We start from the raw sequence: 14,909 nt of genomic DNA, 5'->3' as shown, positions 1-14,909 counted from the left end.
ATGCTCAGAATGCTTAACAGGTGACGAACCCTATCGCCCCCTGCTGTGCATTTCCAGCACTATAAGCCTCCCGAATGACTGCTGCACCTGGGATTGAAACTGCTCTGAGCTTCAGGGTTCTGACTCTGCATGTAGCATGAATGCTGTTGTGTGCTGTGGAATCTTTCTGTATGTTATTGTGCCTGTACACTGTGTAATCTTACCAGCGTGTATTGAAGATCCATGCACAGAGCTGGAACAGCGTGATGGAGGTATTGACTCTGGTCACACATGATTCCCAGGTAAGTCGAATGTGTCATACGGGAAGGTTGGCAGGATTGTAGGGTTTTAATTTGCTGCAAATTCTGACAGACTACAAACGACACCTGGGAGACTGTGTTAATCAGTTAGATATTGGCACAAATAATCTAATAATCTATAATCTATTGATCCAAACGGCAGCGAAAGCACCAGCAGAGGCAGCAAGAGCGAGTGTGCACACACACACACAGCCTGCTGCAGAGCCCAGTGTGCAAAACACACACACACACAGCAGCTGCTGCAGAGCCCAGTGTGCAAAACACACACACACACACAGCCTGCTGCAGAGCCCAGTGTGCAAAACACACACACACACAGCCTGCTGCAGAGCCCAGTGTGCAAAACACACACACACACAGCCTGCTGCAGAGCCCAGTGTGCAAAACACACACACACACACAGCCTGCTGCAGAGCCCAGTGTGCAAAACACACACACACACACAGCCTGCTGCAGAGCCCAGTGTGCAAAACACACACACACACACACAGCCTGCTGCAGAGCCCAGTGTGCAAAACACACACACACACACAGCCTGCTGCAGAGCCCAGTGTGCAAAACACACACACACACACAGCCTGCTGCAGAGCCCAGTGTGCTATTCATTGCTGGGGTTCTAGATTGATAATTTATTTATTTATTTATTTTTAAATAACAATTAACAAATAAAAAAAACAAAAAAAAAAAAAAAAAAAAAAAAAAAAAAAACATGAACATATTAACAATGCAACAAAAAATACAATATCTAAGTTAATTGTTTTAGATGAATAAAGAACAATCATACATGCATATTTAACAGCTATACCCATGCATATATAAGCCCCACTATAATACTTTTATATTCATGTCGGCCAAATATTTAACTGTGACAGAACTCATTTGAACCTTTTTAGTAACATTTTGCTCACCATTGATAAATTTCACACATGGATGTAAATATAGTTTGAATACGTATGAAGTGATTGTTGTAGAAGCAGCAGTCCACAGCATGTGCTGCTGATGGATCCAGGAGTTCTTGAGCACACTATGAAAAGCATTTCAAGATGCAGGCTGTACAGTTATAGCTACATGTGGTAATGCTACAAGAAGCTTGTAAGTTCCTAGTGGAAGTCTTCTATTTGTCGCAGTATTTCTCAGTGCCTTCTGTTACTCTTGGAATACGTTTGGAGACTCTGAGTTCAAATGTTTGTCAATGCGAAAATGTCTACCAAGTTTCTTTTAGTATTCTTACTTGGTTCCTATTCTGTAGTGCCCCTTTGTGCATTTGTGAATCCTGTGTCTTTGTGCATGCCTGTGTCTCGCTGCAGCTTGCCCCTGATTGCTGATTTGCTAGACAGTCCGGACCTGTTGGAGACTCGCATTGACGAGGTCATTCAGGTGCCCGTTACCGTGACAACGGCAGACATGCCTGAAGAGGTGGGCCCCAGAATGGCTGCTTCGGGGTCCAGTGAAAACACAGAAGAGAATGTGGCTTCGACTGGTAAGAACTTTCTCATCCCCCCCCCCCCCCCCCCCCCCCCCCCACCCAGACACAGAGACACACTCGCACAGAGTGCAAGTAAAAACTGTCTTCCAATACCACATCTACACGTTAGTGTCAAAACTACTGATTTTCATTCAACATAAAAATAAATTGATGGGATTAGCTGCTTCTGCTGCTGCACTGCCTGCGGTTACTGCAGTGCCTGCTCTCCTTGCACCATGCTGTTCTCTTCCAGCGTATGAAGATTCTGCAGTGCGAAGGAAGCTGTTGGAGATCGAGAGCATTGCTGTGTCTGCTCCTCCCAGATCCAATATCAATGTCAATATGAACAATCGGGTAAGTGATTGTGACATTTTATAACCCTGTAAATACTGCAGCCCCACCCAAAACACATTAAAATCCCTGGCTTGCCTGAGACTGACAGACTTGGCTGGATTTGTGATCCATCTCTTCCAGGAGGAGGTGGTGAAGCTGACAGAGAAGTCCCTGAACAATGTGACCAGCAGCCCCGCCGTGGCTCTGAATCGCCCCCCGGAGGAGCTGAAGAGCAACATCCTGAAAGCACAGGCCGAGGCAGCCTTGAAGGTAAGACCCCACAGGTGAAGAGGGATCCAGGGCTCCCTGTAGGCGATGCAGTGTACACCCTATCGAGGTGTCTGAATGCCAGAGGAGAACAGTGGAGCTGTTTGATTTGCATGCCTTTTTTATTAAGCCTGTTTTGCAATTGCCAGTATTACAATGTTCCATAGTAAAGTGTAAAGGTATAGGTAAGTGTAAAGCACAGAGGTATGGTAAAGCATATCAAAAGAAAAGGTAAACTATGGTATAGTATAAGCATGAGGGGGAGGGGGGGATAGTGCAAAATGACTGTAGTACCCTTTTAAAAGGATGTGAACAAAAAGCAGGAGGAACAATATTTAGCACATTCTGCACTGGTGCTTGTGTATATTAGGAATGTGGTGAAGGGATTGTGTTTAGGGTCCTTGGGATTAAAGGTGTCAAAGAGTGAAACCGGTATCGTGAAGATTTGCTATCCTCTCTTAGCCAGTGACCGATCGAATTTACCTGCTGCAGTTTTATAACAACTAAAAATTGTGATTAAATAGTTTGGCAAAGGCCATTGTTTCGCTTGGTGCTGCAGTGTGTTCTGGGAGGCAGTGCTGTATTGTTTGGTGCTGCAGTGTGTTCTGGGAGGCAGTGCTGTATTGTTTGGTGCTGCATTGTTGGGTTTGGTGCTGCAGTGTGTTCTGGGAGGCAGTGCTGTATTGTTTGGTGCTGCAGTGTGTTCTGGGAGGCAGTGCTGTATTGTTTGGTGCTGCAGTGTGTTCTGGGAGGCAGTGCTGTATTGTTTGGTGCTGCAGTGTGTTCTGGGAGGCAGTGCTGTATTGTTTGGTGCTGCAGTGTGTTCTGGGAGGCAGTGCTGTATTGTTTGGTGCTGCAGTGTGTTCTGGGAGGCAGTGCTGTATTGTTTGGTGCTGCAGTGTGTTCTGGGAGGCAGTGCTGTATTGTTTGGTGCTGCAGTGTGTTCTGGGAGGCAGTGCTGTATTGTTTGGTGCTGCAGTGTGTTCTGGGAGGCAGTGCTGTATTGTTTGGTGCTGCAGTGTGTTCTGGGAGGCAGTGCTGTATTGTTTGGTGCTGCAGTGTGTTCTGGGAGGCAGTGCTGTATTGTTTGGTGCTGCAGTGTGTTCTGGGAGGCAGTGCTGTATTGTTTGGCGCTGCAGTGTGTTCTGGGAGGCAGTGCTGTATTGTTTGGCGCTGCAGTGTGTTCTGGGAGGCAGTGCTGTATTGTTTGGTGCTGCAGTGTGTTCTGGGAGGCAGTGCTGTATTGTTTGGGTGCTGCAGTGTGTTCTGGGAGGCAGTGCTGTATTGTTTGGCGCTGCAGTGTGTTCTGGGAGGCAGTGCTGTATTGTTTGGCGCTGCAGTGTGTTCTGGGAGGCAGTGCTGTATTGTTTGGCGCTGCAGTGTGTTCTGGGAGGCAGTGCTGTATTGTTTGGCGCTGCAGTGTGTTCTGGGAGGCAGTGCTGTATTGTTTGGCGCTGCAGTGTGTTCTGGGAGGCAGTGCTGTATTGTTTGGTGCTGCAGTGTGTTCTGGGAGGCAGTGCTGTATTGTTTGGTGCTGCAGTGTGTTCTGGGAGGCAGTGCTGTATTGTTTGGCGCTGCAGTGTGTTCTGGGAGGCAGTGCTGTATTGTTTGGCGCTGCAGTGTGTTCTGGGAGGCAGTGCTGTATTGTTTGGTGCTGCAGTGTGTTCTGGGAGGCAGTGCTGTATTGTTTGGTGCTGCAGTGTGTTCTGGGAGGCAGTGCTGTATTGTTTGGTGCTGCAGTGTGTTCTGGGAGGCAGTGCTGTATTGTTTGGTGCTGCAGTGTGTTCTGGGAGGCAGTGCTGTATTGTTTGGTGCTGCAGTGTGTTCTGGGAGGCAGTGCTGTATTGTTTGGTGCTGCAGTGTGTTCTGGGAGGCAGTGCTGTATTGTTTGGTGCTGCAGTGTGTTCTGGGAGGCAGTGCTGTATTGTTTGGTGCTGCAGTGTGTTCTGGGAGGCAGTGCTGTATTGTTTGGTGCTGCAGTGTGTTCTGGGAGGCAGTGCTGTATTGTTTGGTGCTGCAGTGTGTTCTGGGAGGCAGTGCTGTATTGTTTGGTGCTGCAGTGTGTTCTGGGAGGCAGTGCTGTATTGTTTGGTGCTGCAGTGTGTTCTGGGAGGCAGTGCTGTCTTGTTTGGTGCTGCAGTGTGTTCTGGGAGGCAGTGCTGTATTGTTTGGTGCTGCAGTGTGTTCTGGGAGGCAGTGCTGTATTGTTTGGTGCTGCAGTGTGTTCTGGGAGGCAGTGCTGTATTGTTTGGTGCTGCAGTGTGTTCTGGGAGGCAGTGCTGTATTGTTTGGTGCTGCAGTGTGTTCTGGGAGGCAGTGCTGTAGTGTTGTTTGGGTGCTGCAGTGTGTTGTGGGAGGCAGTGCTGTATTGTTTGGTGCTGCAGTGTGTTCTGGGAGGCAGTGCTGTATTGTTTGGTGCTGCAGTGTGTTCTGGGAGGCAGTGCTGTAGTGTGTTCTGTTGTGTTTGGTGCTGCAGTGTGTTCTGGGAGGCAGTGCTGTATTGTTTGGTGCTGCAGTGTGTTCTGGGAGGCAGTGCTGTATTGTTTGGTGCTGCAGTGTGTTCTGGGAGGCAGTGCTGTATTGTTTGGTGCTGCAGTGTGTTCTGGGAGGCAGTGCTGTATTGTTTGGTGCTGCAGTGTGTTCTGGGAGGCAGTGCTGTATTGTTTGGTGCTGCAGTGTGTTCTGGGAGGCAGTGCTGTATTGTTTGGTGCTGCAGTGTGTTCTGGGAGGCAGTGCTGTATTGTTTGGTGCTGCAGTGTGTTCTGGGAGGCAGTGCTGTATTGTTTGGTGCTGCAGTGTGTTCTGGGAGGCAGTGCTGTATTGTTCTGGGAGGCAGTGCTGTATTGTTTGGTGCTGCAGTGTGTTCTGGGAGGCAGTGCTGTATTGTTTGGTGCTGCAGTGTGTTCTGGGAGGCAGTGCTGTATTGTTTGGTGCTGCAGTGTGTTCTGGGAGGCAGTGCTGTATTGTTTGGTGCTGCAGTGTGTTCTGGGAGGCAGTGCTGTATTGTTTGGTGCTGCAGTGTGTTCTGGGAGGCAGTGCTGTATTGTTTGGTGCTGCAGTGTGTTCTGGGAGGCAGTGCTGTATTGTTTGGTGCTGCAGTGTGTTCTGGGAGGCAGTGCTGTATTGTTTGGTGCTGCAGTGTGTTCTGGGAGGCAGTGCTGTATTGTTTGGTGCTGCAGTGTGTTCTGGGAGGCAGTGCTGTATTGTTTGGTGCTGCAGTGTGTTCTGGGAGGCAGTGCTGTATTGTTTGGTGCTGCAGTGTGTTCTGGGAGGCAGTGCTGTATTGTTTGGTGCTGCAGTGTGTTCTGGGAGGCAGTGCTGTATTGTTTGGTGCTGCAGTGTGTTCTGGGAGGCAGTGCTGTATTGTTTGGTGCTGCAGTGTGTTCTGGGAGGCAGTGCTGTATTGTTTGGTGCTGCAGTGTGTTCTGGGAGGCAGTGCTGTATTGTTTGGTGCTGCAGTGTGTTCTGGGAGGCAGTGCTGTATTGTTTGGTGCTGCAGTGTGTTCTGGGAGGCAGTGCTGTATTGTTTGGTGCTGCAGTGTGTTCTGGGAGGCAGTGCTGTTTTGTTTGGTGCTGCAGTGTGTTCTGGGAGGCAGTGCTGTATTGTTTGGTGCTGCAGTGTGTTCTGGGAGGCAGTGCTGTATTGTTTGGTGCTGCAGTGTGTTCTGGGAGGCAGTGCTGTATTGTTTGGTGCTGCAGTGTGTTCTGGGAGGCAGTGCTGTATTGTTTGGTGCTGCAGTGTGTTCTGGGAGGCAGTGCTGTATTGTTTGGTGCTGCAGTGTGTTCTGGGAGGCAGTGCTGTATTGTTTGGTGCTGCAGTGTGTTCTGGGAGGCAGTGCTGTATTGTTTGGTGCTGCAGTGTGTTCTGGGAGGCAGTGCTGTATTGTTTGGTGCTGCAGTGTGTTCTGGGAGGCAGTGCTGTATTGTTTGGTGCTGCAGTGTGTTCTGGGAGGCAGTGCTGTATTGTTTGGTGCTGCAGTGTGTTCTGGGAGGCAGTGCTGTATTGTTTGGTGCTGCAGTGTGTTCTGGGAGGCAGTGCTGTATTGTTTGGTGCTGCAGTGTGTTCTGGGAGGCAGTGCTGTATTGTTTGGTGCTGCAGTGTGTTCTGGGAGGCAGTGCTGTATTGTTTGGTGCTGCAGTGTGTTCTGGGAGGCAGTGCTGTATTGTTTGGTGCTGCAGTGTGTTCTGGGAGGCAGTGCTGTATTGTTTGGTGCTGCAGTGTGTTCTGGGAGGCAGTGCTGTATTGTTTGGTGCTGCAGTGTGTTCTGGGAGGCAGTGCTGTATTGTTTGGTGCTGCAGTGTGTTCTGGGAGGCAGTGCTGTATTGTTTGGTGCTGCAGTGTGTTCTGGGAGGCAGTGCTGTATTGTTTGGCGCTGCAGTGTGTGTTCTGGGAGGCAGTGCTGTATTGTTTGGCGCTGCAGTGTGTTCTGGGAGGCAGTGCTGTATTGTTTGGTGCTGCAGTGTGTTCTGGGAGGCAGTGCTGTATTGTTTGGCGCTGCAGTGTGTTCTGGGAGGCAGTGCTGTATTGTTTGGCGCTGCTGCAGTGTGTTCTGGGTGTTCTGGCAGTGCTGTATTGTTTGGTGCTGCAGTGTGTTCTGGGAGGCAGTGCTGTATTGTTTGGTGCTGCAGTGTGTTCTGGGAGGCAGTGCTGTATTGTTTGGTGCTGCAGTGTGTTCTGGGAGGCAGTGCTGTATTGTTTGGTGCTGCAGTGTGTTCTGGGAGGCAGTGCTGTATTGTTTGGTGCTGCAGTGTGTTCTGGGAGGCAGTGCTGTATTGTTTGGTGCTGCAGTGTGTTCTGGGAGGCAGTGCTGTATTGTTTGGTGCTGCAGTGTGTTCTGGGAGGCAGTGCTGTCTTGTTTGGTGCTGCAGTGTGTTCTGGGAGGCAGTGCTGTATTGTTTGGCGCTGCAGTGTGTTCTGGGAGGCAGTGCTGTATTGTTTGGTGCTGCAGTGTGTTCTGGGAGGCAGTGCTGTATTGTTTGGTGCTGCAGTGTGTTCTGGGAGGCAGTGCTGTATTGTTTGGCGCTGCAGTGTGTTCTGGGAGGCAGTGCTGTATTGTTTGGTGCTGCAGTGTGTTCTGGGAGGCAGTGCTGTTTTGTTTGGCGCTGCAGTGTGTTCTGGGAGGCAGTGCTGTTTTGTTTGGCGCTGCAGTGTGTTCTGGGAGGCAGTGCTGTGCTGTTGTTTGGCGCTGCAGTGTGTTCTGGGAGGCAGTGCTGTATTGTTTGGTGCTGCAGTGTGTTCTGGGAGGCAGTGCTGTATTGTTTGGTGCTGCAGTGTGTTCTGGGAGGCAGTGCTGTATTGTTTGGCGCTGCAGTGTGTTCTGGGAGGCAGTGCTGTATTGTTTGGCGCTGCAGTGTGTTCTGGGAGGCAGTGCTGTCTTTGTTTGGTGCTGCAGTGTGTTCTGGGAGGCAGTGCTGTATTGTTTGGCGCTGCAGTGTGTTCTGGGAGGCAGTGCTGTATTGTTTGGCGCTGCAGTGTGTTCTGGGAGGCAGTGCTGTATTGTTTGGTGCTGCAGTGTGTTCTGGGAGGCAGTGCTGTATTGTTTGGCGCTGCAGTGTGTTCTGGGAGGCAGTGCTGTATTGTTTGGTGCTGCAGTGTGTTCTGGGAGGCAGTGCTGTATTGTTTGGCGCTGCAGTGTGTTCTGGGAGGCAGTGCTGTATTGTTTGGTGCTGCAGTGTGTTCTGGGAGGCAGTGCTGTATTGTTTGGCGCTGCAGTGTGTTCTGGGGCAGTGTGCTGTCTTGTTTGGCGCTGCAGTGTGTTCTGGGAGGCAGTGCTGTCTTGTTTGGCGCTGTTCTGGGAGGCAGTGCTGTATTGTGTGTTCTGGGAGGCAGTGCTGTATTGTTTGGTGCTGCAGTGTGTTCTGGGAGGCAGTGCTGTAGTTTGGTGCTGCAGTGTGTTCTGGGAGGGCAGTGCTGTGTTGTTTGGTGCTGCTGGGGGGCAGTGCTGTGTTGTTTGGTGCTGTGCTGTTTTGGCGCTGCAGTGTGTTCTGGGAGGCAGTGCTGTTTTGTTTGGTGCTGCAGTGTGTTCTGGGAGGCAGTGCTGTATTGTTTGGTGCTGCAGTGTGTTCTGGGAGGCAGTGCTGTATTGTTTGGCGCTGCAGTGTGTTCTGGGAGGCAGTGCTGTATTGTTTGGCGCTGCAGTGTGTTCTGGGAGGCAGTGCTGTCTTGTTTGGCGCTGCAGTGTGTTCTGGGAGGCAGTGCTGTATTGTTTGGCGCTGCAGTGTGTTCTGGGAGGCAGTGCTGTCTTGTTTGGCGCTGCAGTGTGTTCTGGGAGTGTGTTCTGGGAGGCAGTGCTGTATTGTTTGGTGCTGCAGTGTGTTCTGGGAGGCAGTGCTGTCTTGTTTGGCGCTGCAGTGTGTTCTGGGAGGCAGTGCTGTTTGTTTGGCGCTGCAGTGTGTTCTGGGAGGCAGTGCTGTCAGTGTGTTCTGGGAGGCAGTGCTGTATTGTTTGGTGCTGCAGTGTGTTCTGGGAGGCAGTGCTGTATTGTTTGGTGCTGCAGTGTGTTCTGGGAGGCAGTGCTGTATTGTTTGGCGCTGCAGTGTGTTCTGGGAGGCAGTGCTGTATTGTTTGGCGCTGCAGTGTGTTCTGGGAGGCAGTGCTGTCTTGTTTGGCGCTGCAGTGTGTTCTGGGAGGCAGTGCTGTATTGTTTGGCGCTGCAGTGTGTTCTGGGAGGCAGTGCTGTATTGTTTGGCGCTGCAGTGTGTTCTGGGAGGCAGTGCTGTATTGTTTGGTGCTGCAGTGTGTTCTGGGAGGCAGTGCTGTATTGTTTGGTGCTGCAGTGTGTTCTGGGAGGCAGTGCTGTCTTGTTTGGCGCTGCAGTGTGTTCTGGGAGGCAGTGCTGTATTGTTTGGTGCTGCAGTGTGTTCTGGGAGGCAGTGCTGTATTGTTTGGTGCTGCAGTGTGTTCTGGGAGGCAGTGCTGTATTGTTTGGCGCTGCAGTGTGGGGAGGCAGTGCTGCAGTGTGTTCTGGGAGGCAGTGCTGTATTGTTTGGCGCTGCAGTGGTTCTGGGAGGCAGTTTGGTGCTGCAGTGTGTTCTGGGAGGCAGTGCTGTATTGTTTGGTGCTGCAGTGTGTTCTGGGAGGCAGTGCTGTATTGTTTGGTGCTGCAGTGTGTTCTGGGAGGCAGTGCTTTGCAGTTACAGATGTGATTTGTAAATTATTTTTATTTGATTGATTGTGTCAGGTAACGAGAGAGGACACTGTGGTGACGGGGGACAAAAACTGCAACCTTCAGGAAGCAGTGTCCAGGTATGCTGTGAAAACAAACCGCACTCTAACACAAGAGCAGCTCTGCAATCAGGGCTGGGCTCAGGTCCTGTGTTTCAATTCAATACCAACTCCCATTCCCTTTTAATCAATTCCAGTTCTTTCAGAGGAATTCTAATTCCAGAATTATCGGCATTGGAATTGGATTGACGCATTGTGTAACCAAAAAGAAATCCAATAAAATAGAATGGTTCAGCGTAACTAAATGAAGCAATCTCTAACACAGCTGGATGTCAGGGCTGTGATCTGGTTCTGTGTCTGCGTGGTATTAATCAGGAATCTCTCCTCACAGGAGTATGGTTCTGTTCGGAAGGACAGGGAGCAGCTCTGTCTCCCCACCACCAGTACCAGTGAGACCGGAGCAGAAGGACTCCAGGGACCTTTTCAGGACCACGGCCGTGCCCAGGTAACAGTGCCAGGGAGTGACTGCGGGAGAGACCCGTGTGCAGGGCTGCAGGAGCAACAAGCATCTTAAATGCAATAAAAATAAATGATTATATAGGGTTATATATTTTGAACTGTTCAATCTGGATAATTGAGGTTAACATTTTATGGAAAAAAATATAATACTAGATATAAAAAGTTACATGAAAATATGTTGCAGTGGTCAACTTCTAAACCCTAATGGCCAAAAATATTTTATATATATATATATACATACACACACACACAGTGGCTTGCAAAAGTATTCACACCCCTGACCAATTCTCTCATATTACCGAATTACAAATGGTACATTGAAATTTCGTTCTGTTTTGATATATTTATTTTTTAAACACTGAAACTCAATCAATTATTGTAAGGTGACATTGGTTTTAAATATTTATAATAATTAAGAAACAAAAAACTGAAATCTTGCTTGCATAAGTATTCAACCCCTGTGCTGTGGAAGCTCCCAGTTTGCACCGATGAAAGAAATTACCTTAACGAGGACACAATTACCTTACCATTGGCCTCCACCTGTGAACCATTAAAGTTGCTGTCACATTTTCTGGATAAAAACCCCACTGTTGAAGGATCAATGGCAAGGCTGTGAATCTGAAGGAAAATGAAGACCAAAGAGCATTCTACATAAGATAGAGATAAAGTAATACAAATGCATAGATTAGGGAAAGGGTACAAAATAATATCCCAGCGAGCACAGTTGGATCAATAATCAGGAAGTGGAAGCTGCATCACACCACCCAGGCACTGCCAAGAAAAGGCCATCCCTCAAAACTCAGCACTCAAACAAGAAGGAGACTTGTGAGAGAAGCCACAGAGAGGCCAACAATCACATTGAAGGAGCTACAGAGCTCAGTGGCTGGGAGTGGAGTAATGGTGCACCAGTCAACCATATCAAGAGCTCTGCATAACACTGGCCTGAATGGGAGAGTGGCAAGAAAGAAGCTGTTACTCAAAAACTACCATCTGAAAGCACGTCTGGAGTTTGCCAGAAAGCATGAGAGTGACCCAGCTGCGATGTGGGAAAAGGTTTTGTGGTCAGATGGGACCAAGATGGAGCTTTTTGGCCAAAAACCTACGACTGCCCATGCCTCAAGACACACCATCCCTACACTGAAGTATGTTTATGGCAGCATCATGCTGTGGGGATGCTTCTCATCAGCAGGGACTGGGCATCTTGTTACAATTGAAGGAAGAATGGATGGAGCAAAATACAGAAAAATACTGCAAGAGAATCTGCTTCAGTTCGCTAAAAAACTGAAGCTTGGGAGGAAATTTACCTTTCAGCGGGACAATGATCCCAAGCACAAGGCCAAAGCAACATTGGAGTGGCTCAAGAACAAAAAGGTGAATGTCCTACAGTGGCCCAGTCAAAGTCCTGATCTCAATCCCATTGAGAATCTGTGGCACTATTTGAAAATTGCGGTCCACAAGCGTCGTCCAACCAACCTGAACAACCTGGAGCAAATCTGCCAAGAATGGGCCAAAATCACTCCGACACTGTGTGCAAAGCTGGTACATACTTACCCCAAAAGACTTAAAGCTGTTATTGCAGCAAAAGGTGGCTCTACCAAATATTAATGTGTGGGGGTTGAATATTTATGCAAGTAAGATATTTCCCAACATAAAACCAATGTCACCTTACAATAACTGATTCTGAGTTCAGTGTTTTAAAATAAATATATCAAAACAGAACGAAATTTCAATGTAGCATTTGTAATTCAGTAATATGAGAGCATTGGTCAGGGGTCTGAATACTTTTGCAAGCCACTGCTTGTGTGTGTGTGTGTGTGTGAGTGTGTGTGTGTGTATATATATATATATATATATATATATATATATATATATATATATATATATATATATATATATATATATATAAATATATGTAATATTAACATGTAATCCCACCCTAGCACTGTGCAGTTTTCAGCAGAGCTGTGTTGCATGCTGTGTCCTAGCTGGTGCTCACAATGCACTTTGCTGGAAACTGGGGCAGAGAGAGACTAGGGATGCCACCTGTTCTTTTTATCCAGGGCATTCTGGACTGTAGCTAATGAGGGAAACTGTGTATTGATAATAATGTATGCTGTGCCGCATGATGTTGCTTTTGCTCTGTAACCTCGTCCCTTTCCTATTGTTAACCGCCAGCTGGAGAGTTGTGGGATTGCTACTGTTATTACTTCTCGTACATCTTTTCACATTTTAAACGTGATCTGATCTTCTCTTTCACAACCCCCTACACGTATCAATTCTTACATTTTATAAGTTTAATTTGTTTGCTGGTAAGGGCTCAGTGATAACTTTAGTAGCTGTGTAAACTCCTTCTGAATACAACTTTGTTTTGTTTGTTTGTTTTTTATAGATTGTTGTCTTGCATTTCCTCATTTAAAAAATATTTCAAAGTAGTGGCTGTACATTTAAAAAAAGATTGGGGCTGCAATGGCCTCATCTAACCACAAGGAGTCGCCACTGCTCCATAGCACAGTCACGCTTGTGTGAATGCAGCTTGAATCTGAGCAAGCGTACATCAACAATGTAATTTATTATTTAACAAAAGAGTTTAACAGTAATCTTTTAAGCAGATGTCATGGATTGATTGCTGTTCAGCAGTATGTTTAGTGTGTCTGTGTTTTTGCTGTGTGGATTGTACAATGCGTGTTAGTGTTAGGAGGCAGTGTAGAATTCATAGTAGTCCAATGTAGTTTTCTCCCTGGAATCTCTGCTTATCTATAGACTGGTTTGAGATGTGATACTGTAATGCCTTATTCATTCTTGTTTGTGAAATACCGGATTGTGATAACCTGACACTGAACTGGGTCTTCCTGTTGCAGTAAGTTTTATAGCTGCTCTGTTTTTGTTTGTTCTTCCTCCCCAGTGATGAAGTCCAGCCTGTGATCCTGTCCGAAGATCACCTTTCTCCTGCCACAGCTTTCTCTGCAGAACCAGACAAGGATGCAAAGGTATTCACTTCAGATCTTGTGTTTTTTTTGTGACTTCACAATCAATAAGAACCCATTCATGCAAAAGTTACTAGGTCGACTAGCTTTTGGAGGCCGTGCAAGCATGATTCTCTTTCTTTTTGAGCTGTAGTTTTCTCTTGCCCCCTAATTGTTATGAGATGTGTTTCTTTGGTTTTTGAATGGTTCTCCTGTAGCTTTGAGCTAACGTCGGTGCTGTGGTGGGGTGACTGGATAACTTGAGTCTTTGTGCAGATCTGCACTCGCCACAGTACTCGCTGGGTGCCTTTCTTGATGGTGTGTGTTTTTCACACAGAGTGAAACAGAGGAACTGGACAGGCTGATGTTGTCTCTGACTGAGAATCTGATCGATTTTACTGATGCCACGCCAGTGGTAAGGCAATGTTTTTGGTGAATAGTTGGGTAAAATTGAATGGGCTTACTCCTGGGTCTCATATACTAACAGCAGATACAATTTTTTCAAACTTATTTTGAAACTAATGTTTTTTTTTTTTTTTTTTCCTCTCAAAGACCAAGCCAGTAATGACTCCCAGGTGGATTGTGCCAGCAAGTACAGTAAGTGATACAAACTGTTTCATTGATGCTTAGCACTGTGGGTGCTGCATTGGTGTACAGTGGCAAAGCATTTAGTGTAGGAAGAGAATGTACAGCTGTGAATCCTGTTCAGACGGATGTACACAATGTTAATACGCTAGATGGAAAAAGGAGTTTCCTTGCCTGTTTTGGGGTGATAACATTTTGCATGACATTTTTAAATATCTTCCAGTTGTATATACTGTTAATTCTCTAAATTTAAAACCTTTTGTGCAACAGCACTCATTGAGACACCCAATGATCTCTGTTCTGCTGCATTCTCCATCTCTGTTCTGCTGTATTCCCCTCCTATCTCTCTTCTGCTAGTCACTGAACTGTTCTGCTGTATTCTCCATCTCTGTTCTGCTGTATTCCCCTCCTATCTCTCTTCTGCTAGTCACTGAACTGTTCTGCTGTATTCTCCATCTCTGTTCTGCTGTATTCCCCTCCTATCTCTCTTCTGCTAGTCACTGAACTGTTCTGCTGCATTCTCCATCTCTGTTCTGCTGTATTCCCCTCCTATCTCTCTTCTGCTAGTCACTGAACTGTTCTGCTGCATTCTCCATCTCTGTTCTGCTGTATTCCCCTCCTATCTCTCTTCTGCTAGTCACTGAACTGTTCTGCTGTATTCCCCTCCTGTCTCTGTATTCTTCTGCTATCTCTCTTCTGCTAGTCACTGAACTGTTCTGCTGTATTCTCCATCTCTGTTCTGCTGTATTCCCCTCCTATCTCTCTTCTGCTAGTCACTGAACTGTTCTGCTGCATTCTCCATCTCTGTTCTGCTGTATTCCCCTCCTATCTCTCTTCTGCTAGTCACTGAACTGTTCTGCTGTATTCCCCTCCTATCTCTCTTCTGCTAGTCACTGAACTGTTCTGCTGCATTCTCCATCTCTGTTCTGCTGTATTCCCCTCCTATCTCTCTTCTGCTAGTCACTGAACTGTTCTGCTGCATTCTCCATCTCTGTTCTGCTGTATTCCCCTCCTATCTCTCTTCTGTTAGTCACTGAACTGTTCTGCTGTTCTTGCCAGTCACTCAGCTGTTCTGCTGTATTCTCTTCCATCACTGCAGAGTGGAGTGTTTACCAATGGTCTTGTAGAAAGTGATGCCATTCCCCCTGCTGCTGCCGCTGCCACCACAGAAAGAGTGCAGCTGAATCCGGAGTCTCTCGGCCTGCCTGCGCCATCATCAGCGCGTCAGAGGCCTGCAGGGATTGCTACAAGGTATTATTGCTGTTATAACAGGAGCAGAAAGACGACTCCCATTGCATAGCGATTTGATCTAT

The 14,909-nt window shown here is 47.6% G+C and overlaps 1 protein-coding gene across 4 annotated transcripts in view; it reads left to right on the top strand.

Moving 5' to 3' along the window:
* LOC121322779 (band 4.1-like protein 5) overlaps nt 1-14,909 on the top strand; it is a 48,693-nt gene that overhangs the window by 31,453 nt on the left and 2,331 nt on the right. For 3 of the 4 annotated variants that reach the window (XM_041263072.1, XM_041263073.1, XM_041263071.1), the window contains exons 17-25: nt 1,607-1,779; nt 2,018-2,118; nt 2,239-2,367; nt 9,546-9,610; nt 9,921-10,034; nt 12,951-13,035; nt 13,349-13,426; nt 13,564-13,608; nt 14,696-14,847. In XM_041263072.1, coding sequence (XP_041119006.1) covers nt 1,607-1,779; nt 2,018-2,118; nt 2,239-2,367; nt 9,546-9,610; nt 9,921-10,034; nt 12,951-13,035; nt 13,349-13,426; nt 13,564-13,608; nt 14,696-14,847 — 942 coding nt within the window. Of the gene's footprint in view, nt 1-1,606; nt 1,780-2,017; nt 2,119-2,238; nt 2,368-9,545; nt 9,611-9,920; nt 10,035-12,950; nt 13,036-13,348; nt 13,427-13,563; nt 13,609-14,695; nt 14,848-14,909 lie in introns of those variants that run through there. The other variant, XM_041263074.1, reaches the window with a different exon arrangement.

Source organism: Polyodon spathula, chromosome 11 (genome assembly GCF_017654505.1).
Source record: "Polyodon spathula isolate WHYD16114869_AA chromosome 11, ASM1765450v1, whole genome shotgun sequence".
Lineage (NCBI taxonomy): Eukaryota > Metazoa > Chordata > Actinopteri > Acipenseriformes > Polyodontidae > Polyodon > Polyodon spathula.
Note: the sequence above shows the minus strand (reverse complement) of the source record. Positions and strands in the feature narration are given on the sequence as shown.